The sequence below is a fragment of the Cyanistes caeruleus genome, chromosome 5, assembly GCF_971803275.1.
Source record: "Cyanistes caeruleus chromosome 5, bCyaCae1.hap1.1, whole genome shotgun sequence".
Classification (NCBI taxonomy): Eukaryota; Metazoa; Chordata; class Aves; order Passeriformes; family Paridae; genus Cyanistes; species Cyanistes caeruleus.
In genome coordinates this window covers 81977548-82003469 of record NC_141705.1, presented here as the reverse complement: position 1 = coordinate 82003469, position 25922 = coordinate 81977548, and the positions used below count along the sequence as shown (strand labels likewise).

At 51.1% G+C, this 25922-nt stretch overlaps 1 protein-coding gene across 50 annotated transcripts in view; it reads left to right on the top strand.

The window, feature by feature from the left end:
* Window positions 1-25163, top strand: part of ADAMTS3 (ADAM metallopeptidase with thrombospondin type 1 motif 3) — a 100855-nt gene extending 75692 nt beyond the window's left edge. For all 50 annotated transcript variants that reach the window (XM_023927035.2, XM_086890855.1, XM_086890846.1 and 47 more), the window contains 18 exons: window positions 9731-9924; window positions 11961-12044; window positions 12149-12305; window positions 12873-12978; window positions 13365-13508; window positions 13916-14048; window positions 14528-14641; window positions 15267-15412; window positions 15793-15968; window positions 16798-16931; window positions 17358-17481; window positions 19015-19095; window positions 19797-19960; window positions 20080-20245; window positions 20658-20790; window positions 21168-21375; window positions 21481-21598; window positions 23147-25163. In XM_023927035.2, coding sequence (XP_023782803.2) covers window positions 9731-9924; window positions 11961-12044; window positions 12149-12305; window positions 12873-12978; window positions 13365-13508; window positions 13916-14048; window positions 14528-14641; window positions 15267-15412; window positions 15793-15968; window positions 16798-16931; window positions 17358-17481; window positions 19015-19095; window positions 19797-19960; window positions 20080-20245; window positions 20658-20790; window positions 21168-21375; window positions 21481-21598; window positions 23147-23691 — 2927 coding nt within the window. In that variant the 3' untranslated portion in view covers window positions 23692-25163. The remainder of the gene's footprint in view (window positions 1-9730; window positions 9925-11960; window positions 12045-12148; window positions 12306-12872; window positions 12979-13364; window positions 13509-13915; window positions 14049-14527; window positions 14642-15266; window positions 15413-15792; window positions 15969-16797; window positions 16932-17357; window positions 17482-19014; window positions 19096-19796; window positions 19961-20079; window positions 20246-20657; window positions 20791-21167; window positions 21376-21480; window positions 21599-23146) is intronic.
* The last annotated feature ends 759 nt before the right edge of the window (window positions 25164-25922 follow it).

Below are 25922 nucleotides of genomic sequence, written 5' to 3'. Positions count from 1 at the left end.
GCAGACTACAGGGATGAACCTTGCTGAAAAACCCCTTCTCCTTAGTCACAGCTTTTTCAAGAGAAATAGTCCTTGAAAGAATGGTCTTTCAGGTCAGAACAGGAGAATTTATGATTATGACTCTGTGCTATTTTGGATGGGATCGGGATGGGGAAAAGGAGAGGGGAAGGATCAAAATATCCTGTGTGGAAAGAGAGTTAGATTCATAACACATCTGTGCGAGGTGCAGGCGAGGCTGGCACGCTCGTAGGAATTTGGTGAGGTGGAAAGGAAAGAAAAAAAAAAAAAAGTGCTTGGTTGTGTAAGAGTCTATATGAAAAAAGGAAAGTATAAAGGGGGGTGGATTCCTAATGAAAAAAATCTGTGTCATTTTCTGAGGGCCGGTGTTTGGGTCTTGCAGGAAACTCTTCTCCCTTCCAATGGCCACAGGGAAAGGGTAGGTGGGACTCTGGTGTTTGCAAACCAGTTCTGAGATGTGAAAATCAGCCCTCCTGAGCTGCCTCCCTGCTGGGATTCTTCCCTAAACACTAAGGTGCAATGTCAGAATGCCTAATGCCAGGCTCTGTGCTTTTCAGGAGTGTAGCACACTTACTCCGTGTAATTATAGACAGAGCTGGGGGAGATGAGGTTCTGCTCCATCAGGAATTCTGAGAGTTGAGAGCTAGCTTTTAATTCAGCACTATTCTCCCTCTGTCAGCCCTTCCACTTTTAAAATCCTCCCTTCCAGAAAATGCTTGACTGGGGATCAACAGAGGCTTTGACTAACTTCCTGCAATTTCACAAAACCTGCCTGTGTGATGTTGAATAATAACTTAAATATTTCAATATTTTAATAAAAATATATATATTATTATTTAATTATAATTATATATAAAAAGAAATAATATTCATAATATTTTTCAACAGAGAGTCAGAATTTGTTGACCCAGCACAGCTAGCTGGAATGTATTTTTAATCGCTCGCTTCATGTACTTTTTTTATTCCTCAAAAAAAAAATTACTCCATAATCATTAATTCATCCAATTCTTGTATACAAGTTAATTAAGAAATTAAGGATTTCAGCTCGAGATAGGGTTGATGGGCAAATGAAAGCCTGCAAAACTTCAGGTTTCCATACCTTAATACCCAAGTATTGTAATGCTGTGTATGCATCCAAAAGCAGAGTGTGTGTGTGTGTGTGTGTGTGTGTGTGTGTATCATTTGGGGAATTGTGGATTATGGAATGCTGGGATGTTCTGGGCAGGAAGGAATCTCCTGACTGGGATGTTCTGGGCAGGAAGGACTCTCCTGACTGGGATGTTCTGGGCAGGAAGGACTCTCCTGACTGGGATGTTCTGGGCAGGAAGGACTCTCCTGACTGGGATGTTCTGGGCAGGAAGGACTCTCCTGACTGCAGCCACAGCTCTGCTGCTGCCTGGCAGTGCAGTGCTGGAGGAGCCCTGCCTCGGCCCTGGCGCTGCAGGTGCGCGGGCTCATCAGGGGGCTGCGCTCCCAAACCCGGCTGCTGCGCTTGGGCCTGTCACAAGGTTGGAATCCACTTAGTGCCAACTGAGCAATTAAGGACAATTATGCTTTCAGCCACATTAAGGAGCAACGGGAGAGAAGACATTGGAAGGAAGTGACCCGTTGTCGCACACCCGCGCGCTTTGTGACTCACTGTCACTGGCAGGGCGTTTGAAGTTCTCTTTGTCTCGGTAAGATGGGCTGCATAAATATTTTCCCACATTTTTTTCCAGTTCTACACACTCAGTTGTTCCTTTTATGTGAGTGATTACTGTGAATTCCATTCTGCTGTCTCCTTTAAACATGGATCTCAGCAGAAGCCCTGGGATAGCTGACTCTGCCCGTGCTGTTCCCATCCTTGGTTTCCACCTGTGACGGTGGCCTTGAGAGGGAGTCACACTGAGGCTGTTGAAGAATAATTTTGCCTTCTGTACCCATGAAGAGCTTCCTTCAGTTTAGAATGGAACCAGGCCCAGCTGTTCTTCCTGTTCTGTGTCTTCTGTGAGAGGTGGAAAGAAGAGGCTTAAGGCCCAGTAAGTTCAGAAATCTCCTTTGATTTCTTTATGTGCAAAGCTTCTGGCTTTGGCGCTTGGACAGAGCTTCATCTCTTCCCTCTTCCATTTCTCTTTTGGCCTTTTAGACTCCAAGTGTCAGGTGGTTGGACTTGAGACTCCTTTTTAAAGGTCCTTTCCAGCCTTAACAATTCCATGATTCTGTGTTTTATTGTGACAGGTCACATGTTCGCTCCAGCCAGTGACCTCCAGATGGATTATCCAGATTCTGGAGCTCCATCACACAGACAGGCAGGGGAAGGGCTGCCAAGGCAGCAGGCAGGACCCAGATCCCAGGGTGAGCTGGTCCTTTGTTGTGCTCGTGGCCTGCTCTGTCTCAGAGCTTCAGGAGGGCTTGGAGCGACTCAGTGACAAGTGTGTTGGTGTCTCTTTTATTTACAGAGAAAAACCATTTAAAGTACCTTTTTGCTTTTTCCACTGTTGCCACCCCAGTGTCCTTCAGCATTTTTGGAGCAGCAGGTTGCTGTGCCCCACCTTGTCACCACTGGCAGTTCTTCCCTTGCATTTTTACAGCGTGTTTTCACTGTCGGTCCTTACTCTAATGGAAAAGCTTAGCTGCCTCTGCAGCAGTTCTGGCTGTCCAGACAGGCCCTTCAGACAAGCTCTTTGGCTTCTCCACCAGCAGGAGAAAGCAAATCCATCCTGGAAAAGGGCAGAGGTTCTTTCCTGAGATTTCCCCTTGCATAGATGACGGTGTGAGGTGGAAGGATCCATCCCTCGCGTGGATCAGAGCGGCAGGCCTCCAACGCGGGGTTTTACATGGTTTGTGGGGCTGCTGCAGAGCACACAGCTAGCACAGTCAGGTGAAGTATTAAACTGTACATTGGTGGCTTGTGTGAGTCCTCCCTCAGCAGCTGTCAGGCTCCAGCCCTCATTCCCAAGGGCTGTGTGGGCAAGGCACAGCTCCCTGCTCGGAATAATCCCCTTCTGAGGGAAGCGGGCTGTGTCCCGGTGTCCCGCTCTTGTGTCTGGACAGTGTAGCAGGCTTTGCTGACTTGCAGAGGCTTAGGGCAGATCAAGTGGTGATCAGAGGGTAATTGCTGTTGACAGTGGGCAGTGGGCTGCTGGCTGATGGAAAGGGCTGTGGCTGGGCCTGCAGAGGATCACCAGCCGGGCTGTGTCCTCTCGCACGGTTCCTGTGGCAGTAAAAGGTCCCACGTGTTTGGGAACACATTCCTTACACAGCTTTTAAAAATAAGCAGCTGCGTGTCAACACAGCTCTCCCTTTATCCCAAAGGAATGAGTGACCCAAGGAGCAGTTAGTGCCCTCCCTGTGGAAATGGCTCCCATCTGCCGTAGGCTTTACCACTGAAAATTCATTTACTGTCTTTTCCCTGGAAGCTGTGGCTGCCCCTGGATCCCTGGAAGTCTCCAAGGCCAGGCTGGATGGGCCTTGGAGCAACTTGGACTAGTGGAAGATGCTCCTGCCTACAGCCAGGAGGCAGAAGGAGATGGGCTTCAAGCTCCCTTACAACCCAAACCATTCCATGGGTTTGTGAAATAGGGAGCTTGGCTCCTGACGTGCTTTCAGCCAGCTGGCAGAAGCTGGGTCAGATGCCAAGGAATAAGGAGTGAGAGAATTTGAAGGCCTTGCTATGACTTAGTTAATGAGCACTGGGGGGGACTGCATCTCTGCCAAAGCAACTTCCTCGAGGGTTGGAAGCTCACAGCAGTGTTCTGGTGCTGATAATACCTGCTTAAAGAGTTTACACCCTGGAATTCTTGTGGAGCTTGTTGGGATCTCGGGGAACCTGCCCAAAAACACAGCTCAGGCCATCCAGCATTTCTTCTTCCAGTAAGTTCTGAATTAGCAGATAAATTATGAATGCAACCTGTGCTTTCAGAGTGTAGTGGGTACCCCATTTCTGGATTGCTCTGTCCTTTTATAGTGCATTATTCCAGCTAGGAATCCAAGGGTGCTTTAAGAGTACTCCTTTGTGGTGTAAAAATGATTTTTGGGTTGATGCAGTGACATATGAAGGCGTGAGTGTGTTTAAGGTTGATAATTCAGAGCTCTCTCGTGTTCCTGGGTGAGTGTCTGACTTGGAAAGTCGTGGATTCGATGCTTTTAAGAGCTGGAAACTTGGGGAGTAAAGCCTGGCTGCTCTGAGGTGTAAAATCAAGCCCTCCCATACCTAAACTGGGTTTGGTTCCAGCATCCCAGGTGTGCCCCTCAGCAGTGGGCCCAATTTACTTTTTCTCATCTGTAAACCAGATTTCTGAGCCTCTATAGATTTTTTTTTCCCCATACTTTTGGACATTGATACAGATGATGAGTTTGCAAAATGGGACTTTTTTTCCTTTTTATTTTTCACCTACTATTGCAGCTGTTTTTAAAGAGCTCCGTTGATATTGAATTGAAGAACTTGGTGTGGTGTAAAGTGACAAAGGGGTGGCTTTGCTTGGTTCATTGTCTCCAATATGTCACCCACGGGCTTCTACATGTCCTCTGTTTGCATGTGAGCACCAGCAGAAGGTCTCCTAAAATGCCAGACCCAAATGCTTAAGTCTTCCTCATGTGCCCAAAAAAATTCTGGCCTTTACCCAACAGAATGTTCTCATGGGATTAAAGTAGAAAATTTCAGTTTATTGCTATTGAAGTCTCTGAGGTACTTGTGTGAGTTGCTAAACTGAAAGAAGAGTGATGGTTTGTAATAATGTCTTGGTAAAAAAGCCCACAATTGTCAAGAGGCTGTTTTTAATACCTTTTCATACTTCAAAATTCAGTGTCAAACCCAGACCTCAGCCCTACCCATAATTAAGATTTTTTTTGAATAATGACATGTAGTAAATACATATTTTTAACCTGTTCTAAAAAAAAATTCCACAAACAAACAAACAAAAAAACCCAACAAATCACCTGTACCTCCAAAATAACATTATGATGGAATTCTTGCTATATATAGAGAAGGAGAGCCAAATAATTAATGAAATGGGGAATGGGAGGATTCCTTGCTATGAGGAAAGCGGGAATTCCAGGAGACATGGTGTGTAGTTCTAGGATAACTGCCTCTTGGCTAAGTTGGCTGTTAGGGCTAAAGCCCAGCTAAAAATAAGGTGCAGAGCAGATGAGCCAGGGCAAGTCCCGAGGCCGCGTTAAGCCAGCGCGGAGCCGTCATCTGGCATTAGTGGTGGCCAGGCAAGGTGCAGAGAGCAGCCCCTGGGGCTTCTCCTCTGCTTGTCCAGCCTCCTCCCCCAGCTTTTCATTATTGGAGGGCAGTATCTTTATTCCCAACAGGCCCAGTTTGATCCTGAGCCTCCCTGCTCTTCTTTTGGTTGTGTGTTAGAGCCGGGGAGCGACAGTTCCTCCAGCACCATCCCTGCTGAACTTGCACAGATCTGAAAGTGCTTTCACTGGGAGTCAGGTGAGAGCAGAGCTGCTGCAGACCGGCCAGGGAGTGTGTCAGGCGTGTTTTCCAGCACTGAGAGCTCTGGCACAGGCTGGTGTTCCTCTTTGCTGTTTGTTTCTGGTCATGGGATGGAAAAAGAACAGTTAATAGTTGACCTAAATTCAGGCCTATTTAATTACAGTTTCCTTAAGTTCTGGCTTTGTTCTTTGTGTGTTTGCTGCCAGGTAAGGATAACCTGCAGTCCTAGAAAGCCTCATGCCAGGGAGGGAAGTGATGACAAGAAAATTACAGGGTAAAATTCCAGCCTTTTCTATTGGAAAAGTTTATCCTGAGTTGGCACTAAACATAATTCAAATACACAGAGGATTATGCGTTTCTACGTGGCTCCCTGAGTGTGCTGCTGGCATGGAGCCCTGGTGTAAATGAGGGCTAAGAGCTGGTTTTGCTGATGCTGCGTCCAAGGGAAGAGCCTTCCCGTGATGTCAGCTGAAGGAATATAGAGCAGGAAATCTTCCATCCTTCCCAGAACCTCTCTGCAGCTGGAACTGCTCAGGTACCAGAGAAGCACAGATTTCATGGGAGCGGTGGGCAGAACGTTTCCTTTGCTCTTTTAAGCGTAAGAACAAAGGCAGATGGGGTCTGTGTTTGTGGCCCCTGGGGTTCATGCATTTCCTGACTAATCCTGCAGCCTCAGGATTCAGACTTTCCCTTAATCCCTGTTTGTTTGTCATGCTGCCAGTCACTGTCACTCCAAAGGTCCCACTGGAAGAGAACATAAACAGAGGTACTTCTGCGAGCTCAGTCATCTCAGGAGCTCTGCATGTGAACTCACAGGAGCTTTTCCTCTCCCTTTTCTTCCTTCCTTAGTATGGTGAAACTGTTGTGAAAGTGGAGCTGTGTCTGAACGTGGTTGCTGGCATTTTTATTCCCCTTAGGAATTAGCTTTAGTGTCTTTGTCCTCTGCTAACACCTCCGAGGTGACAGCACACCAAACCTCATCTGCCACATCCCAAAACTCCCAGGAGCAGCAGCACTTCCATCCTCATGTGGTGGATGACATCCAGGTGATGGGTGGAGGGTTGGCCTCGATGCTCAGAAGGTTCTTTGCTGACCTCAGTGACTCTGACTTGAGGGCTGTTCTCTGAGTTCTTCTGGTTTGCTTTTTGTTAATGCTCAAGTGATTTCTGCCCTGAGGGAAATGTTAAGTCCAATGTTCTCTTTGGTGTAACTGCACTGTGTTTCTTCAGCAGCAGAGCTGGCTTGCTTGGTGTTATCAAAAGTTCAGAGATAATATTTATTTATTGTGAAATATCCCAGAGAGACGCTCTGCAGGGGTTTCTGGAAGCACTTGATGGATACAGCCTTGAACATAGAGTGAAACATCAAGTAAAACTCTGTATTTTTATGGCCAGCTGGCTCACTTGGGGCTGCTGCAGAGACAAACTGTTTCCTCAGCCCCCAAAAACAAACAAGCAGAAGTTTTGGCAGCGGTTAGGCAAACAGCAAACTCTCCTGCAGGGACAGTGACAGTATTAGGGATCCAAATCGTGGAGTCAAGACTGCAGGTCCCGGTGTCAGCGCTGCACATGGGAAGGGGGTTTGGGCCAGGGACCTTAGGACAGGCCACATTCTTGTCATGCCACAAAACTCTTGTGGCAGTGGTAGGAAGTCATTCGGTGCTTGTGGAGTCAAAGGCAATTTCAGGCAATTCTTCAAGTAGAGATAAGGGAGAATGTGTAACTCGCCAGGATTTTGTTTTTTAAGGACCTAATAAATCAAAGCCCACGAGTTCCAGCACATCCCAGAACCTAATGAGAACATCCTGTCATCATATCTTGGCCCTCACGACCTGGGTGGTTTCTCTTGCTGATCCCTCACAATTAGGCAGTACCAGCAGCGCCACAAAAAAATGTTGCATGTACACAATTTCACAGGAACCAGTGAGAATTATGTTGGAACCGTTTGGAATGTGCGTTTGAACTAAATGATTCTTTTTTCCTTCGCTGGTTTTTCAAAAGGCACACTTGAAAATAAGGCTCAGGAGGTGGTGACAGGATGGACTGGCCTAGTTTCCTTACTTTGAGAACAGCAGAATGGAATTTTTTAGTAGCTGCAGAACACCTCTGTCCCTGGGGACATTTTGTACATTAACACACTCTTTGGAAAGGGACTTTGACTGATCTCAATTGGTTCTGTACTGATTTCTCATTAGTTTCATTTTGAATTAGTAAGGTGTGGCTCTTCCCTAGATGCTTTCCCTAGCTGTATATTCAGAAAAAGGCTAAATTAGGCACTTGAGCACGTGAATGTACAGGAGGAACATGGAAAAATAGATGGATAAATGGATGGACAGATGTAAAATGTATATACATATATATTTAAGGAATGCTTCTATCCTAGCACAGAATTCAGCCCATGTATTTTACAATATAAAATGAGATGGCAACAAGAATCTCCCATGTGAGTGATGCTGAGGATTCTCTTTAGGTACACAGAGGGTTGGTTGATAACAGCACTGATTAAATTAGATTTGGGCAGAACACAGCTTTGTTTAATAGCAGGGAAAGAGCTGTAGTTCCATTGTTTTACAGTTACACATGCTGTAACCCAGAATAACCATTTCTCTTGGCACAGGAGCTTGGGCTGATCTGTTCCTGCAGGTAAGATCGGGATGTAAGTGATGCAGGTGACCAGGAAATTAAAAAAGGAAGAGGTAACAAACCAGCTAATTCCAGAATGAGATTAGGATGGATTAGGCTGTCTAGCTCAAATCCCCAAAGAGCCAGACTGGTTCTGTGTGTTTCTTCACCGTTGCCTGGTGTGTCGTCTTCCTCCCAAGTAACAAGTGATCAGACACGGGGAAACGGCCTCAAGATGTGCCAGGAAAGGTTTAGGTTGGACATGAGGGAAAATTTCATACCCAAAGGGCTGTCCAGCCCTGCCACAGGCTGCTCAGGGCAGTGATGGATTTCCCATCCTCTGAGGGTTTTAAAAGCTGTGTGGATGGGGCAGCTGGGGACATGGTTGAGTGGTGGCCTTGGCAGTGCTGGGGGAACAGCTGGACTCAGTGGACTTGGATCCCAGATGTTGTGTTAGGTGCTTGGCCAGGGATGCAGCCTGCACCCTCCGGAGCACCAGTCGGCAGCACCCAGAACCTGGGGTTGGGCCTGATTGTTTGAAGTCTCTCAAGTGCTGCATTGTGGAAAACAGACAAGAGGATAGATAAAGCACTCATGTGACCCGGTACTTTTTGGACTGGGCACAGCAGTTAGGGAGAGGAACCGCTGCCTGACTTCCCAGCGAGGTACGGGAAGTCGGCGCCGCGGGCACCGCAGTGTGACAGCGTTCCAGCTGGGTTTCCCTTGGATGCTGCGCTTGGCAGCCTTGCCAGCTGGAGTGGTTTTTGGAATTGGAGTGGGTGTGTGATTTTCCCACTGTTGTGCTGTCTTGGGGTTGGCATACTTGAGAGTGCCTGAAGACACAGGAAGGGCCAGTTTGTGGACTTGCAGCCTTGGCATTTGTGAATTCCAGCACAGAGGAGAAGGGCTGGAGGTTTGCCATCGAAGGGGAAAGTGCCCTGACACTGTGTGGGTGGAAAGCAGGACTGTTCTCTCCTCTCCATCCACTGGGTGCTGGTTGCTCTAGCTGGCTTCACAGAGCAGGGAGATCCCCGTATGGTTTTGGGAAGAGTGGGGGAGCGGGGGTGCCCCTGACTCTCACAGGGGCACGGGAACGGTAGGACACAGCTCACCGTGTGCACCATGTTCCTCGCTGATGTTCATTGCTCAGAGCTTGTTGGAGTACTGGTGTAGATTTGGGAAGAGCCAAGGACCCTAGAGCTGTGAGGTTTTACCTGTCAGAAATCCCTGGGCAGGTTTGGTTTTGTTTTACTGCCATAAGTGGAAGTAAGAGCTTTCGATTTTGTGTGTGGAACAAGAACCATGATAAACTTCAGACCCATGTGGTTGAATAAATTTTTTTATTGGTTTTCTGGTGATTTCTCTCAGCCCTACACCCAGAGAATAATTTCTTCAGAGTTCCTCTGATGTGTTTTATCCAGAGAAGTGGTGACTCTGCAGGTGAGGGTGCTTTGTGGGAGAACATCTGTGAAATGGAACTGGAGTTCCACCGGTCGTATAATGGAATCACAGACTGGGTTGGGTTGGAAGGGGCCTTAAAAACCACCCCGCTACGGGCAGGGACACCCCCCTCTAGATGAGGTTACTCCAAGCCCAAGCTGTCCTTGAGCACTTGCAGAGATGGGACAGGAATCAGGGCTCCAGTGATGGCAGGCTGTCCTTGCAGGGTCCCTCCTCGCTGGCCTGGGAGCACTGAGCTCCCTGCACATGGAGCAGCGGCTGAACGAGAGCCTGCGGCGCCGGCGCCACGCGGGAGACAACGACCACAACATCGAGGTGCTGCTGGGGGTGGACGACTCTGTTGTCCGATTCCACGGCAAGGAACACGTCCAGAACTACCTCCTCACCCTGATGAACATCGTGAGTATCCCCCAGAGCGCTGCACGGCTTGTCTGGGAGCTGGAATGGCTCTCGGGAGCTCTTGTGGGAGCACCAGGTCTGGGAAAAACAGCGGTGGCATCATTTTTGACTGCTGCTGGAGAAGGTTTTCTCTCTTTGATACGTTCCTTTAATTCATCTTTTCACAGCAGTTTCCCAGGGCACATTTGAGGGTAATTCCAAGAATTTGGAAATAGTTGAAAAATAGTAAGGGTGAAAAGTAAAGTTGATCCATTTAGAATAATTCCGAGTTTCTCCCACAGCACAGTTCTGGGGAAAAACTGATTAAAGCATAAATAGCTAGAGGAAAAGCTGTTCTAAACCCTCAGGGGCTCTCTGACAGGGCAGACCTTCTGGTAATACCAGTAGATCTGCCTTAGGAACTGTGGGATCATAAGGTTTCCCAGGAAAAAAAAACATCTTAAGGATGAGGGACTAATTATTCCCATCATGATTCCCATTAATAATGAGTTTATGAAGGTGGGAATGATTCTTATATGTTTTACACTCTTTTTATCCCTGGAATAATTTTTAAATGATTCCTTGGTTTTACAGAGCTGTTAAATTTGAGAACTTAGAATCTGAGAGGAAAAAAAAGTATTCCTGTACGAATTTAACCCAACCAATGTGATGTTTTTCCAGCACATCACTCAGAGAATCATTTCCTTTTTCCCCACACACCCTGTGGAGCATCAGCATTGAAACTCCATTGTGCATTATTGCAGAATATTGTCTTTTTGGATTTAAAAGCTTTTCAGTGAGCAGCAGGGTCGATCCATGTCCCAGACCACTTCCATGTTTTTACACGCCTGTGGCTCCATCTGCTGGGAGCTGTTGTGGGGCCGAAGGAGCTGCCCAGAGCCATCCAGGGAACGGGATAAAACGGGGGCTGTGGGGAAATCTTGAAGACTTGAAGCTTCAGGTCAACTCCAGGGTCCTTTCCATCTCCAGGGAAGTCACCCCTGTGTCTAGAGAACTCCCGTGTTGTTGGCTGTTGGCACCAGGGAAGTTGTGAACATTTATCCTGGCCCAGCCCTTTGTGGGAGCCATGCTGTTGCATTAATGGGGAGAAAATGAGAGAGGAATAAGTGACCTTTGGGGTGATTGCTTCACAGGACAGCCTGAGCTCTGTGCTCATTCTCTGTCCCACTGCCCTGCTGACACTGCTCTCAGCTTCGGGGATTTCAGGTTTAAACCACGGGCTGAAATCCTCGTGCCGGGGCCCACAGTCTGGACAGCTCCCAGTGACCTTTTTCCCTGAGGGGAGGTTTTGTTTAGCCTGACTGAAAAATAAAACAAGCCTCTAACTCCTGCTCAAACCCACCAACTTCTGAACAGGGGTGTTTATTTCTCACCAATTGCCCATAATATAATATTTATTTTGTTTTTAGGGGAATGAGGAGCTTCATTGAGGACCTGCAGATGTTTTACACTCGGGTGCCAGGACATTTCTCACCTTCCCAGACACAGGGAAGGGCCTCAAGAAGGACAACTTTCGGCCCATCTGCATAATTCTGTTTTTCTAACTTCCCTTCCACAAAGCTTCTTTTTAGTACAGAAGTGACCACAGAATTCTAACTGATCTTGAAAAAGTAGGGCAGCGGTATAAGTTGCTCCTAAAAAAATACACTCTTTAAAACAAGAAGCACTGGAAGTGTTCCAGGCCAGGTTGGGCAAGGCTTGGAGCAACCTGGTCTAGTGGAAGGTGTTCCTGCCCATGAGATGAGCTTTAAGAAGGTGCCTTCCAGCCCAAACCAGTCTGGGATTCTGTAATTTGCAGGGATTGTACTTGAAGTCTTGTTCCCAATCCCCTTTTCTTTGAGCCCTGATCCATGGCATGCGAGAGGAGGCTTGACTGGTGCCTCCCAAAGTTCCATGAGAAGGGAGTATGCGATGACAGGAAGCGAATCTGCGCTTCTCACTGAGTGGAAATGATCTGAGACTCAAATCCTCTTCTGAGGCCTGTTGTGGTATCATCAGTGGGCTTTTTTTGTAATTTTTCCTCTTTTGTTCCTCAGGTGAATGAAATTTACCATGACGAGTCCCTGGGCGTTCACATCAACGTCGTGTTGGTCCGAATGATCATGTTGGGGTACGCGAAGGTGAGCGAGCCGCTTCTCCGCCTTCACCTCCTGTGCAGAAAATGCAGACTTGCCTCAGTTTGCTGCCCTTGGGAGGCACTGGGGGTAACGTGTTGCTCTCTCAGTCCATCAGCCTGATCGAAAGGGGGAACCCCTCGCGCAGCCTGGAGAACGTGTGCCGCTGGGCCTATCAGCAGCAGAAGTCAGACCCCAGCCACGCCGAGCACCACGACCATGCCATCTTCTTAACCAGGCAAGATTTTGGGCCCGCTGGTATGCAAGGTAATGCAGCTGACCTGGAGCAGAGCTCTGGGCTCGGTGTTTCTTGGCTGGCTTTCTGCCAGAAAAGAGAAAAAATTGGGAATTGCATTGTGAGCTCCTCGCCTTGTCCATTCCACAGGCCTTTTTCAAAAGCAAGGAGACCTTGCCATGAGTCCTTGTCGTTTATATCCAACCACAGACTGAATTTCTTTCTTGAGAGTTGTAAATAAATACTTCTTAGCTCTCTTCAAACCCCCTGTGTGTGCAGGGATCAGTGGGAAGCTCAGTGCACGTGGCATTCCGCTCCCCTTCATTTTATTGCATCTTTCACTGTAGATTTCCATTTGCAGACATCCCAGCCACTTTGACACCTGCATCCATCCTTTGGCCTCAGGGAACTAATGATAATGGGCAGGAATCCCCAAAGTTTGGGGTGTGTCAGAGCAGGCGCCGGTCAGGATGAGGAGCCAGGCAGGCTGCCCTGGCCTTAGAGCAACATTAGCTTTTCCTGAGGAAGTTTAGTGGGGGGGGTTCTCATTTAAAATCCCTGTGCTGAGCACAAGGCTCAGCCCTGATGTCTGTCTGTAGGATATGCTCCTGTGACGGGCATGTGCCACCCGGTCCGGAGCTGCACCCTCAACCACGAGGACGGCTTTTCCTCCGCCTTCGTGGTCGCTCACGAGACGGGGCACGTGTAAGTACGGCTTTTACCGTCACATCACACCAGCATGCTGTGCTGCACCTCCTGCCTGCTCCAGGGGTGGTGTTGGATTTAATGGCTCTGTGGAAGCAGTCCTGGTTTTATTTCCAAACCCCTGGGAATGCAGTAGTGGTTGGAGCAATGGAGAGACAAGTGGGGGGAAAAAAGGAAGGGGAGGCGGGGTGACCTTGTTTTCTCTGGGGTGAGGGAAAGGTGAGGAAGGGACCTGGAAGGTCCAGGCAGTGGAGGCAGGAGCTGGTTTGAATGTCCTTCACTGCCTTCTCCTCAACCTCCTGTGCTGTGCTGGGTCACATTTGGTGCCTCTTCCCTAGCTGTTTCCTTGTTTTTGCAGTAGCTCTGAGGGGGGATCTTTGTTCCAGGCTGGGCATGGAGCACGATGGGCAAGGGAACAGATGTGGGGACGAGACGGCGATGGGCAGTGTCATGGCCCCCTTGGTGCAGGCCGCCTTCCACCGCTACCACTGGTCCCGCTGCAGCGGCCAGGAGCTCAGGAGATACATCCAGTAAGGCCTCCCTGGTGCAGCCAGTCTCTGATCCCTCTTCTTTTAGAGCCTCTTTCCCCTCAAATCTCTGTTAGAAAAGCTCTGTCCCGTGAACGCTGTATCCTCACACGGGGCTGTTCCGTAGCCCGTCCGCCCGGGATGAGGCGTTTGTGGAAGGACCCCTCTAACTTGAGCGGGATTTGGAACAGGCCTCAGATTGTCACAGAATGCCAGAATGGCTGGGGTTGGACGGGACCTTAAAGCTCATCTCATTCCAAACTCCCTGCCATGGACAGAGACACCTCCCACTAGAGCAGGTTGCTCCAAGCAAGCCCCACCCAGCCTGGCCTTGAACGCTTCCAGGGATGGGGCAGGAATTAGGGGTATACATCTTCTCATGGTATTTTTCTCTGTGTCTCTTTCCATAGCTCTTATGACTGTCTTCTCGATGACCCTTTTGAGCATGACTGGCCCAAGCTTCCTGAGCTGCCAGGCATCAACTACTCCATGGATGAGCAGTGCCGCTTCGACTTCGGCGTGGGCTACAGGATGTGCACAGCGGTACGTGCTGTGGCCTGACGGGAGAGCTGCAGTGCCGTCATCATTGGAGAGAAGTTAATGGAGTGTTTAAAGAGATCTGTAAAGAGCAGAGGGATGTTTATGGGGGAAACTCAGGCCTGTGGAGTAATGGGAGAACGAGTGGCAGCATGGTCCATGTGGCACAGACTGGTGAGAGCAATCCCAAGAAAGAAAAGGAGAAAAAAAGTCTTTTTTTTTGTCCCACTTCTGGGTGTTTTCTTTCCTCTTCTCACTGTCCCACGGCTGGGGGATGCAGGGAATAAGCACCGCCCTGGAGATGCTGAGCTCATTGGGGTGTGTGAGATGGAATCTCCCGAGTGGGTTAGATCCTTATGCAAAAGGCAGAAATAAAACAAAATAAAAGCTAGAGATAAAGTATAAATGGAATACAAAAGGCATTATCCAAAAAGCATAGTAATCTCCCGTTGTGCATTCCGTCTCACGACTGTTGTATTTTCCAGTTCCGAACCTTTGATCCCTGCAAGCAGCTGTGGTGCAGCCACCCCGATAACCCCTACTTCTGCAAGACCAAGAAGGGACCTCCCCTGGATGGCACCGAGTGTGCCCCAGGAAAAGTGAGTCCAGGCTTTGCACTGTGATTGTCTTGGGGAAGAAAAAGCAACAGCTGGGTCCATTTGGGTTGAAGGACACAGAGGGAAGCGGGGAATTGCCTGGCATTCCTGGGGCGAAGCGAGAACTTGGGCAAAGCGGGAGCTGTGCTTTCCCACTGGGGTGTTCTGGGAGCTGCACATTCTGGGCATAGAGATTGCAGCTGAGGTACAACCTGTTCTGTGACCTCCTTGTTACGTTTCTGGGGCTCTGTCTCATCTGCAGAGTCTCTGTCAAATGCCTTCAGGAATCCAGGGAAGCAGATGATGCTGTTACTGTGGGATGGCTGCTCAGAACTCATTGTTCAGACACCCTGAGGCAAATGTTTGTGTAGGCTGAGGATTAGCGCCTGCTTTTTCCCTTTAATATCCCCATTAGTGGGTGTCCTGCTGCCAGTCCATTTTCAATTATAAAATTACACTCGGATACCTGGGGGTTTTTAGCAAATTCCCTTTATTTTGAAATACAGGAGAGCCACTTTTACAATCTGAATGTGCCCCAGGCAGCAGCAAAACGTTCCTGTGCTGTGCTTATACATTTGATGTGGGGATTGTGTCTGTTTTCACCTGTTTCCTGCCCCAATTCCCTCAGTGGTGCTACAAGGGTCACTGCATGTGGAAGAACACCAACCAGTTGAAGCAGGACGGACACTGGGGACCCTGGACCAAGTTTGGCTCCTGCTCACGGACCTGCGGAACCGGGGTTCGCTTCCGCACGCGCCAGTGCAACAACCCCATGTAGGTGTGGGACTGTACCCGCCTGGGCGTCCTCAGAGGGGTCACTTGAAATGGCATTTGGGTGTCAGGTGGGCATTCTGTTCAAGCCCCTTGAAATGGGATCATTTTTGGAGAATCCAAGAATTCCATAGAATTACAGAAGCCCAGACTGGTCTGGGTTGGAAGGGACCGTAAAGCCCATCCCATTCCACCCCCTGCCATGGCAGGGACACATTCCGCTCTCCCAGGCTGCTCCAAGCCCTGTCCAACCTGGCCTTGGGCACTGCCAGGGATCCAGGGGCAGCCACAGCTTCTCTGGGCAGCCTGTGCCAGGGCCTGCCCACCCTCCCAGGGAGGGATTTCTCCCTGCTGAAATTCTCTGGGATGTTTTCCTCTCACAGGCCCATCAACGGAGGCGACGACTGCGCCGGGGTCAATTTTGAGTTCCAGCTGTGCAGCACCGAGGAGTGTCCGAAGCACTTTGAGGACTTCAGGGCCCAGCAGTGCCAGCAGCGCAATTCCCACTTCGAGTTCCGGGGCAGCCGACACCACTGGCTGCCCTACGAGCACCCCGACCGTGCGTCCTGCTCTGGGCCTTTAGTGACACTTGAAAGGGTTTGAAGCCATTCCCCTTGGCCTGGATATCTCAGGGACAGGCCCACAACTCCCAGAAAAGCAAATAAGTTGGTTCCCTCCCCACCCATCTCTCTTCTTTTGTCTGAAAATCAGTAGTTTTGCCTTGAATCCCGGATTTTAATACCCAAATTCCCTGCTCTGACTCAAAGTTTTTCCATTTTAGCCTCCAAACAATCAATTTCTCTTCTGTTTATTCCTAAAATTGACACTTTTGACTTTAAATCAACACATTATGTCTAAAAGTTAGCAGACTTGCCCTAAATCCCTGATTTTAACCTGCATTTTCCCTACTGTGACCCAAATGTCCCCTTTTTACTGCCAAAGTCCCAATTTCCCCCAGACATGCCCCTTTATCCCTAAAATTGACATTTTTGTGCCAAAGTTGCAGAATTATGTCTCAAAATCACAAGTCTTGCCCTGATCCCTCCATTTTCACCTATAATCTCTTGTTTCCCGAGGCCCCCAGTTCAGCCCTAAAATTCCATCCCTAAAATGGATACTTTTTACCCCAAATGGCCACATTGTATCTCAGAAACACCAGTTTTGCCCTAAATCCCCAGGTTTCTGCCCAAACATCTCCGTTTTCTCTCAAAATGCTCATTTTTGCCCCCCAGAAATTGCCCACAATCCACGTGTTCCTTCCCTAAGCATCACATTGCGCTGCTCTGCCCCCCATCCTCACCCCAAAGCCGCGCGTCCGTTCTCGCTCCTCGCTCCGTCGGTGGGATCGCTGTCCTCCATGCAGTCCTTTCTTTTCCCTGGCTCCACAGCTCCCAAGAGATGTCACCTGTACTGCCAGTCCAGGGAAACGGGGGACGTGGCTCACATGAAGCAGCCGGTGCACGACGGGACTCGCTGCTCCTACAGGGATCCCTACAGCGTCTGTGTCCGTGGGGAATGCGTGGTGAGTGGCAGCTCGTCCGGGAACAGCTCATGGGAGCAGCTCAGGGGCAGAGAGAGACTTGGCTGGTGTCTCTGAATTCCATATTTGCAGCACTCTATTCCTCTCAATTCCTGGTGATTTAAATTAAATTAGAGAACAGCACAGACCTGGTCCATGGAGATGCTCCGCTTCTCTTCCACTGGTTGTTTTTTATCATAGAATTCCAGACCGGTTTGGGCTGAAAGGGACATGAAAGGCCATCAGTGCCACCCCCCTGCCATGACCTTCCACTCACCCAGGTTGCTCCAAGCCCCATCCAACCTGGCCTTGGACACTTCCAGGGACAGGGCAGCCACAGCTTCTCTGGGCAAGCCGTGCCAGGGCCTGTGCACAGCTGTAGGAAAGAATTCCCTCCCCTAATATCCAGTCTTTCCCTTTTTTCTGCAGAAAGTGGGCTGTGACAAGGAAATTGGCTCCAGCAAGGCTGAGGACCAGTGCGGGGTCTGCGGCGGGGACGACTCGCACTGCCGGACAGTGAAGGGGACCTACACCCGCACTCCCAAAAAGCTCGGTAGGACAAACATCTGCCTACAGCTGGCTGGAACTCCTCTTGGCTCTGGGGTTTGTGTGACACCCACAGACACGAGATCATGCCATAACCATTCAAACCTTGGGAATAACGGATGTAACAGCATCCCACGAGGCCCATCTCTGAGCCTGTTCAGGGCAGGCTGCTGTCCATCGGCCCCCGATTGTGCATGGATACAGAGGTGTTCAGGGAATGCTGATAGTTTTCCCCTAGCTTGGGTAATCTGGTCATTAAGAAGGCTAAATGACCTCTTTCAACAGGGAAGCATGTAGGCAAGAAGTGGCAAAAGGAACCTGAGTTCCTAGAAAACAGTTTCTGCAAGTATCCAACTTAAAATCCTGCCTGGATTGTCTGACTTGCATGGACTGGTTGTCTTGCCCAGATGTGTTGAAGTCTGCTGCAAAGTCTATGATGTAATTTATATCTTTTGCTTGTAAAGAGCATCTGGGTGACACCCTGTCAGTGGAATGATCAGGCTCATCTCTCAGGACACTTATTCCAAGTGCTCTGTTTAAGGGAAGATGAGAGGAGCCTTTCCTTTACCCATAGGAGCTCACAGTCTTTCCCTTTCTGGGACAAAGGATGCTAAAAACATTCTGGGTAAGTGCAATGGCTTGTAGGGAGAGAGGCATCCATGGGAATGGCAGTTCCTGTAAGCAAGGACAGATAGTGCCAGACCAGGCAAAAACATGATGTTCCTTGTGCTCTAAAGGTGATGGAGGAAAAGATTGGAAATGGTGTTGGGCACAGGCACTGTTCAGCCAGGACTGTGATTTTCCCTATTCCCTGCTTTTCTGTTCCTTCACTTGGATTTTCACAGGAGCTGTGTATGTCTGGGGCAGGACAGACTGCCAGTACTTCCAGTAGGCTCCAAATCCAGTGATTTTGCATCATTAAATCTGCAGGTGTTAAAAAGAAAATTGGAATATGAAAATCCCATGCACTCAGAGAACTTCCCGGGCTCTTGGTTAAATCTTGATCTACAAGTACCTGTGACCAAGCCCTAGAAGGGATTCTGGTCTTCCTAATGGCAGCACTTCCTTGATTTTACACTAATTACCTGTGATTTGCACTGGTAAATAATTGAAATCAAAACTAAGCATACTTTTCCCTGGGAACACCTTTTCACTCTCACTGCAGACATGACCATCTGAAAGGGCAGTCACTAAGCTGCAATCCCACAACCTGGCTGAGGACTGGTTTGGGCAGGTAGTGACACAGACCTGGCTCGTGTCCTGGTGTGCTGAGGAGCACAGAAACCCTTTTTGCCTGAATTGCTGATAAGTCCTGCTTGGACCAGCACGGCTGTAACTATTAAACTGATCCCAGCTGGGAAGTGGCAGATGGATCTGTAACTCTTCTCTCCCTGGAAGAGCCCAGGGAGGGCCTGTCCCACCCATTACAAACGGATTGGCTCCATGTCTCCCAGCCCTGCTCATGGGTTGCTGATGGATTCACTCCTGACCTCCCTGTTGTTTTCTCTTTTCCTCCCTGCTGCCCCTGCACGTGCCAAAGGGTACCTTAAGATGTTTGATATCCCTCCTGGGGCTCGACATGTGTTCATCCAAGAAGACGAGGCCTCTCCTCACTTTCTTGGTAAGTGTTTTTCTGCTCAGGTTAGCTATGAGGCTTGAGAAGAAGCACAGGGTGCTCATGCCAGAGAATCCAGGGTTGGGTAAACATGGGCTTTGCAAACTGCGTGGTCAGGGCCAAGTCCTGCAATCCTCCATCTCAGCAAACAAACATCTGCTCATTTGAATTCTCCAAAATATTAAACTGGCCCCAATTTGCATGTCTGCTAACCGAGGATTGTGATGATTCACGTCAAAGTGGGAGCTGCCAGGGTGAATCAAATTGAGTATCTTTTAATTATTCCTATGGTGCGTTGCAAAAAGCTGTATGGAAGAACAATGGGTGTTGGAACTGAATGATCTTTAAGGTCCCTTCCAATCCAAACCATTCTATGATTCCAGCTTTTAATGAATTAGCTACTAATTGAACCACCCTCATGATCATCATCATCATCATCGTCCCCACTGTACCTGGCTGTTGAGGTGTGCTGTGGAAGCCCAAACCCAGGCATTTCCACAGGGCTCTGATTCCTCAGCTCTTCACTTAGAGATTTTAGCATCACCTGTGGATTTTACCGTCTGGGACACACCTGTGTGCACAGAACAAAGTAAAATGTGATGGAAGTCTGTTATTTTCATAATCTGATGGAAATACCCCTCCCCGTGCCACCCCGATTGCTGCCAGTGCGGGGGAGGCACAACAGGCTCTGCTCTCGCTCCTCCCAGCAATCAAGAACCAGGCTACAGGACACTATATCCTGAATGGGAAAGGGGAGGAGGCCAGATCCCGATCCTTCATCGACCTGGGCGTGCAGTGGGAGTACAGCATCGAGGACAACACGGAAACGCTGCACACGGATGGGCCCCTGCACGACGCCGTGGTGGTGCTGGTGGGTGACGCGTTGAGCTCCGGGAGGGGCCTCAAGGACCATCCCAGAGCCAGGCCTTGGTGGCTGTGCTTAGCAGGGGAATCAGCAGCAGTGCTGGGTTTATGTTTGTTTATTGATAGATCATTCCTCGGGAGAACGACACCAGATCCAGCCTGACGTACAGATACATCATCCACGAGGATTCGGTGCCGACCATCCACAGCAACAACGTGCTGCGGGAGGACACCGACACCTTCGAGTGGGCCTTGAAGAGCTGGTCCCAGTGCTCCAAACCCTGCGGAGGAGGTGAGCAGGCACCTGGAACAAGGGACAAATTACACAGAAACTGGGAGAAGGGAATGGTTTAGATTCTTGGTTTTTCTTTCTTAACAGGTTTGTTATTTTAGGGCTCGAGCATAAGATGTCTGAAGTGCATGATTGCTCCCAGGTGTCACACTTCCAGCCTAGGAAGGAAAAAGGCTTCTCTTGATGTTTGAATTCAGACCCCAAAGCTGCTCTGGATGCCCAAACTCAGGCATTGGTGCTCCTGAGCATTCCCCGTGCTCATGGTCTGTCCATGGCTTTTAAGCAAATGATGGGGAATGCAAATACCAAAATAGCTGTCCTGTAAACTCATTTAATTGGCCAGAAAACCCTATTTAAACCAAGCATTCTAACAAGGACCCGTGTCTCCTGATTGCCCTGACATTTTTCCCAGGGTTCCAGTACACCAAGTATGGGTGCCGCAGGAAGAGCGACAACAAGATGGTTCATCGGAGCTTCTGCGAAGGCAGCAAAAAGCCAAAGGCCATCCGTAGGATGTGCAACCTGCAGGAGTGCACAGAGCCCCTGTGAGTGCAGCCGGGCACGGAGAGCAGGGATTGCCTGTTCAGACAGGGTAGCCCCAGCCAGACTGGCTGGGAGGAATTTGATGGGATGCTGGCAGCTTCCCAGCCTGCAGTTCCTGAACATGGAGGGGAGTTTCTACCTGTGTAAGCGTGGGTACTGCTCTGGTTGGGTGGTTGTAGTATATATATATATATGTATATATGTATAATAAAATCATGGGATAGATTGGGTTGGGAGACACCTTTAAGGTCATCTCCTTCCAGCCCCCTGCCATGGGAACCGGTTCTTCCACTAGATGAGCTTGCTCCAGGGATGAGGCAGCCACAGCAGGACGATGAGGTTAACAGTTGACGGTGTCTGTCTCCATTTCCCTTCCCAGCTGGGCAGCAGATGAGTGGGAACACTGCACCAAAACCTGTGGGAATTCTGGCTACCAGCTCCGCACGGTGCGCTGCATCCAGCCTCTCCCAGACGGCACCAACCGCTCCGTCCACGCCAAGTTCTGCAGCGGGGATCGCCCCGAGAGCCGGCGCTCCTGCAACCGGGCGCCGTGCCCCGCGCCGTGGAAAGCCGGGCCCTGGTCCCAGGTGGGCAGAGGCGGCTGTGGGCAGCACCAGCCTGTCCCAAAAGCCATGGCTGGCACGGGGGAATTGCTGCCGAGTGCCCTGATCCGTGCCCTCTGTGTCCAACAGTGCTCGGTGACCTGCGGGGAGGGGACAGAGAGCCGGCAGGTCCTGTGCCGCGCTGGGGACCGCTGCGAGGGGGAGCGGCCGGAATCCGTGAGGGCTTGTAAACTCGCTCCTTGTGATGGTAAGAGAACAGCTGGGATGGCTGCAGCAGGGGGGAATAATTCCTCACTGGAGAGCCCCCCTGGCACACACAGAGCCCAGCTCTTCTCCTGTGCTCAGTCCAGCAATCTCTGGATGTCACAGCTCCCCACGCCGGGGTCTGTCCCGTTACCGTGCTCTAACAGGGTGTAACCACCTGGGCCCAGGCTGTGTTGGCACACACTGGGGCCAGAGGTGAAGGTCAATCCAAAACAAACCCTGCTGGACCTCTCAATCCCAGGGTAAATTCTGCCAAGTGAGGGAATAAAAATACATCAGCGTGGAACCAAGAGCATTAATGAGGTTCCTGGGAATCCATTACATGGTTTTCTTAGAATCCTTAACAGGTTTGGAAGCTTTTGATGGCAGCAATGCATTTCTTCCTTCGGATTATTCACCCTGTAGGCTTTGGGCTTTGTTGGGGTTTAAACTCCCTCGTGTGGCCCTGGCACTGCTCAGGAGCTGGCAGGAAAAGCAGAGCCCGAGCTCCTGGCAGGTGCAGGTGTTTTCCCCCAGACTGGACAGGTGGGATCTGCTTTGGGTCCTTCCTTAGCGAAACTGCTGGAAGCAGAGAAGCCTAAGCCCAAATCTCCAGGCTGTGGGTGGGGTTGTGGAATGCAAACCAGCACAAATGGATACTCCAAAATGAACCATGAGAGAACAGGACCAAATAAGGGTCACTGTCACTATGGGAAGGCAAAAGGAATTGCACCTGTGGCCCAGAATTCCGTGCTGAGGCTGGAATAGCCCCACAGTGCCTCATGGAGCGTGGATATTCCCATGTGGAGCTGCTGCTTTTACACCAGCTTTGGCAGGAGCCAGCAAACATCCATCCAGAGAAGTCCAGTGACACCAGGACAGGGACATGTCTATACTCCATAGAATTTCATTTAGAACCCTCATCCCCCAGCCCCACTTGTGGGGGATTTTACTGAGTTCCTTGGAAATGGGCTGATTCTCACCCACTCTGAGGTCAGGCTCCAGATGATGCTTTAGAGCAGAAGGTGGGAGCCGGATGCGCTTCAGGCCCATGGTGAGGCAGCCCCTGTGCCTGTCCTGTGAGGACATCTTTACCCTGCAGAAAGCTGATTTGGGTTCAAAGCTTCCAGAAGAGTCTCCGGAAGTTCTTTTTCCTGAGGAAAGGGATGTACATCCCTGCCTTCAGGGCACCTCAGGTGTGACTCACTGTTACAGCTTTCATCAGTTCTACAGTTCCATTTGGTCCCTGAAAAACACCAAACTTCATCTGGACAAAACTTCATCTGACTCTTTTTATTTTAAGGCATCTCCGAGGCTTGGGGCTTAATTTCTGGGAGGGAAGATGACCTTGGCTTTAATGCTGCTGATGATGGATGATGTCCTCTCAGGCTGAAAGGAAGGGATTCGGGGTGGGTGGGACATTCCTACCTGTAGGAGCTCTGGGAGGTTGGCGCTGGGAATTGCTGCCTGCGCCTCTCTGAAAACACAGCGTGCTCATGTTTGCCAAGTGCCCATCACTGGGTTCCCATCCCCGGGGGTATTTGTTTTGCAGATGAGCCCTGCCTGGGAGACAAATCCATCTTCTGCCAGATGGAAGTGCTGGCCCGATACTGCTCCATCCCTGGCTACCACAAGCTGTGCTGCGAGTCCTGCAGCCGGCGAAGCAGCGGCTTCCCACCAGCCGGAGGGGCTGGGACCGAAGGGGATGCGGCGCTGGATCCGGCGGTGCCCACGCCTGCAGCTCCTGCCCGGGCTCAGCTCCTGGCCTGGAGCAGCTCTCCGAGCCGGCTGCCTCCTGAAGCACAGCAGGCTCAGCGGCACATCCCGCCAGCCGGCCCCGAGCCCGAAGGAGCCGGCATTGCGCACTGGAGAGCTCCTCTGGCTGGGAAGACTTCGCGGCTGTTGGCTTTCCTGCAGCAGCCCCCTGCCAACAGCAGCAGCCTCAGCTCCGCTAGCGCCCCAGCGCTGGCCGCGGCTCTGCCTCTGCCAGCGGAGAACACGGCCCCGGGGGCTCCCGCGCCAGCCAGGACCTCCGGGAAGGGCCAGGAGCGCATGGGGAAGCGATGGCTTCCGAGGGCTGCCCCTGTGGAACGATGAGCGGGAAGGCTTGCGCAGGACAGCCATGGAAAGGGGCCCTCGGGCACTCCCCGAGCTCCGGACGCTGCGAGTGCGCTGCGTGCCCCGGGCAGGGCACGGCTTGTCCCCTCTAAATACAAAGGACAAGAAGTGCTGGTTCACTTTCTGGTGCTCCCGGCCTCCTCCCGCCCCTCATTCCCTGGCCGGCTGGGACACGCAGAGGAAACACTGAAGGAACCTTCCTGGCAGGGAGTGGCAGTCGCTGAGGGCTCCGTCCAGCTCTGGGCACAAAAGCTGGCCCTGACCTCGGCACCCCCTGTGGCTTTGGGCTCTCGACACCCCCGCTGTAGGAAACACAACGCCGCAGGCAGGACCAGCTGTGGACACTCGATGGAACACTTGCCACAGACCAAATGAAGCCTCGGGACCGGTGCCTCCCTGCAAACGGGCATTGAGCGCAGGGTAAATAACTGCAGCTGCCGGGTAAATGCAGGAAATCAGCATTATTGTAGAGTTTTGCGCTGCCCGCAGCTGTTCACCTGTATTGTTCCATTGCCAGGAATGAGCCATCGAGCTCTGTCCTATGCACATTCCAAGGGCTGCTGTTTAAAGCAGCGCCGGCATCAAAAGTGGACTCCCGTTTGTGCAGGAATTTCATTGCTGGCCCCGGGAAGGGGTTGGGGGTGTTCTGGGTTTCATCAGCGTGATGCTTTGTGCAGACCCTGTAGGTGCTGCAAGTGCTGTCCTGCTCCCAGTCCAAGCAGGCTCTGCTTCCCACTCCTCCCTGTGTCCGTGCCCAGCATCCCAGAGACACAACAGGCGCCCACAGCACCCCAAACAGAGGATTGTTTCCCGAGGGGAAGCGTGGATTCCAAGGTGGGAGAGAGATTTGGATTTCCAGCGTGGACCAGCTCCAAAGCTCCCCGGCCACGGCGCATCCGACTGCAATCATTAATTTATGTCCCTCCCCGGCCTGTCCCAGCCCAGCCGGCCGCGCTCTCCCCGGCACGTCGCCGTCGAGTGCTTGTGTAGAGGAGCGAGAACTGCAGATATTTATTAAATGGGGGGTTCCTGACAGTATTTCATGTACTCAATATTTACACTGAGCGCAGGTGACTCTTCCTTTTGCCAAGATCAAATCAGGAGGTGGAATCAGATGCTGTGTCATATGGATGGAATGGAAATCGAAGCTGCTCAACTGCTGTAGAGAAATTGTTGGTCTTACTCTTTAAAAAAGGTTTTTTATCACAGATGCCTCTCATTTCTCGGTGGGAAGGAGTTTGATGTGCAAGTGCTGCTGTCCTGTAACAAGTCCCCAGACCCGAGCCACTGAAGGCTGTGGGGGACTGGGGCCCCAAAGACAATTCTGGAAACATCCTGGGGGCACCGTGGGGTCCCTCGGGGGAGATGAGGGTGGCGCTGGCCCTGGGCAGAGGTTTCAGGGGGGCACCCGGCACAGGAGCGAGTGACAATAAAACAAACCTTCCGCAGCCCGAGGCTTTCCCTGCTTTGACTCACGTGGCAGCATCTGCTTTGGGCATTTTAAAGTTTCCTCTTTTTTAGCCAATTCTGTCCCAGGCAGGACCTTCCCCGACTGGGAATAAAGGTGAAATATTTTAAGGGGATTTAAAAAACCAAAAGCTTTGCCGTGGGAGAGTGTGAGTCGCAGAGAAGTTGAGGGAGAGGAAGGGGAGGATCAGGTCCCAGCTGTCAGATGAGCTGCCCCTTACCGGCGGCAGGGAAAGAGTCGCCGGTTGAAATTCCCCAAGTGCCAAGACGTGAAGGGCAGGAAAGGCCGAAGGCAGAGCTGGGACCAGCCCGAGCTCGGCTCGGCCAGGGGCAGCTCCCGGGCCAGGAGTGCTCGTGGGGCCGCCCACGGACGGGCACACGGACAGACAGACAGACAGACAGACAGACAGGCGGCAGCTCTGGCGCCCAGACCATGGGAGGCACCGGGCAAACGGCTCCCCGCAGCCGGGCCGGGAGCGAGTCCGGATCCCCGGCGGGTTCCCGGGCCCGCCACGGCAGCAGCCGGGCCGGGAGCGGCGGCACCGAACTCGGCTCGGGCCCCGCCGCGGCCTCGGGGCCGGCGGAGCGGGGGGCCCGGGCCGGGAGCGCTCCGGGGCTGCGGGACCGGCCGGGCCCAGGCGGGGGCGCCGCATCCGAACCGGGACCCGCAGCGCTCCCGCAGCCGGCGCCGCCCTCCCGCCGCGATGCCGAGCCCGGGACCGAGCCCGATCCGCCCCACGGGG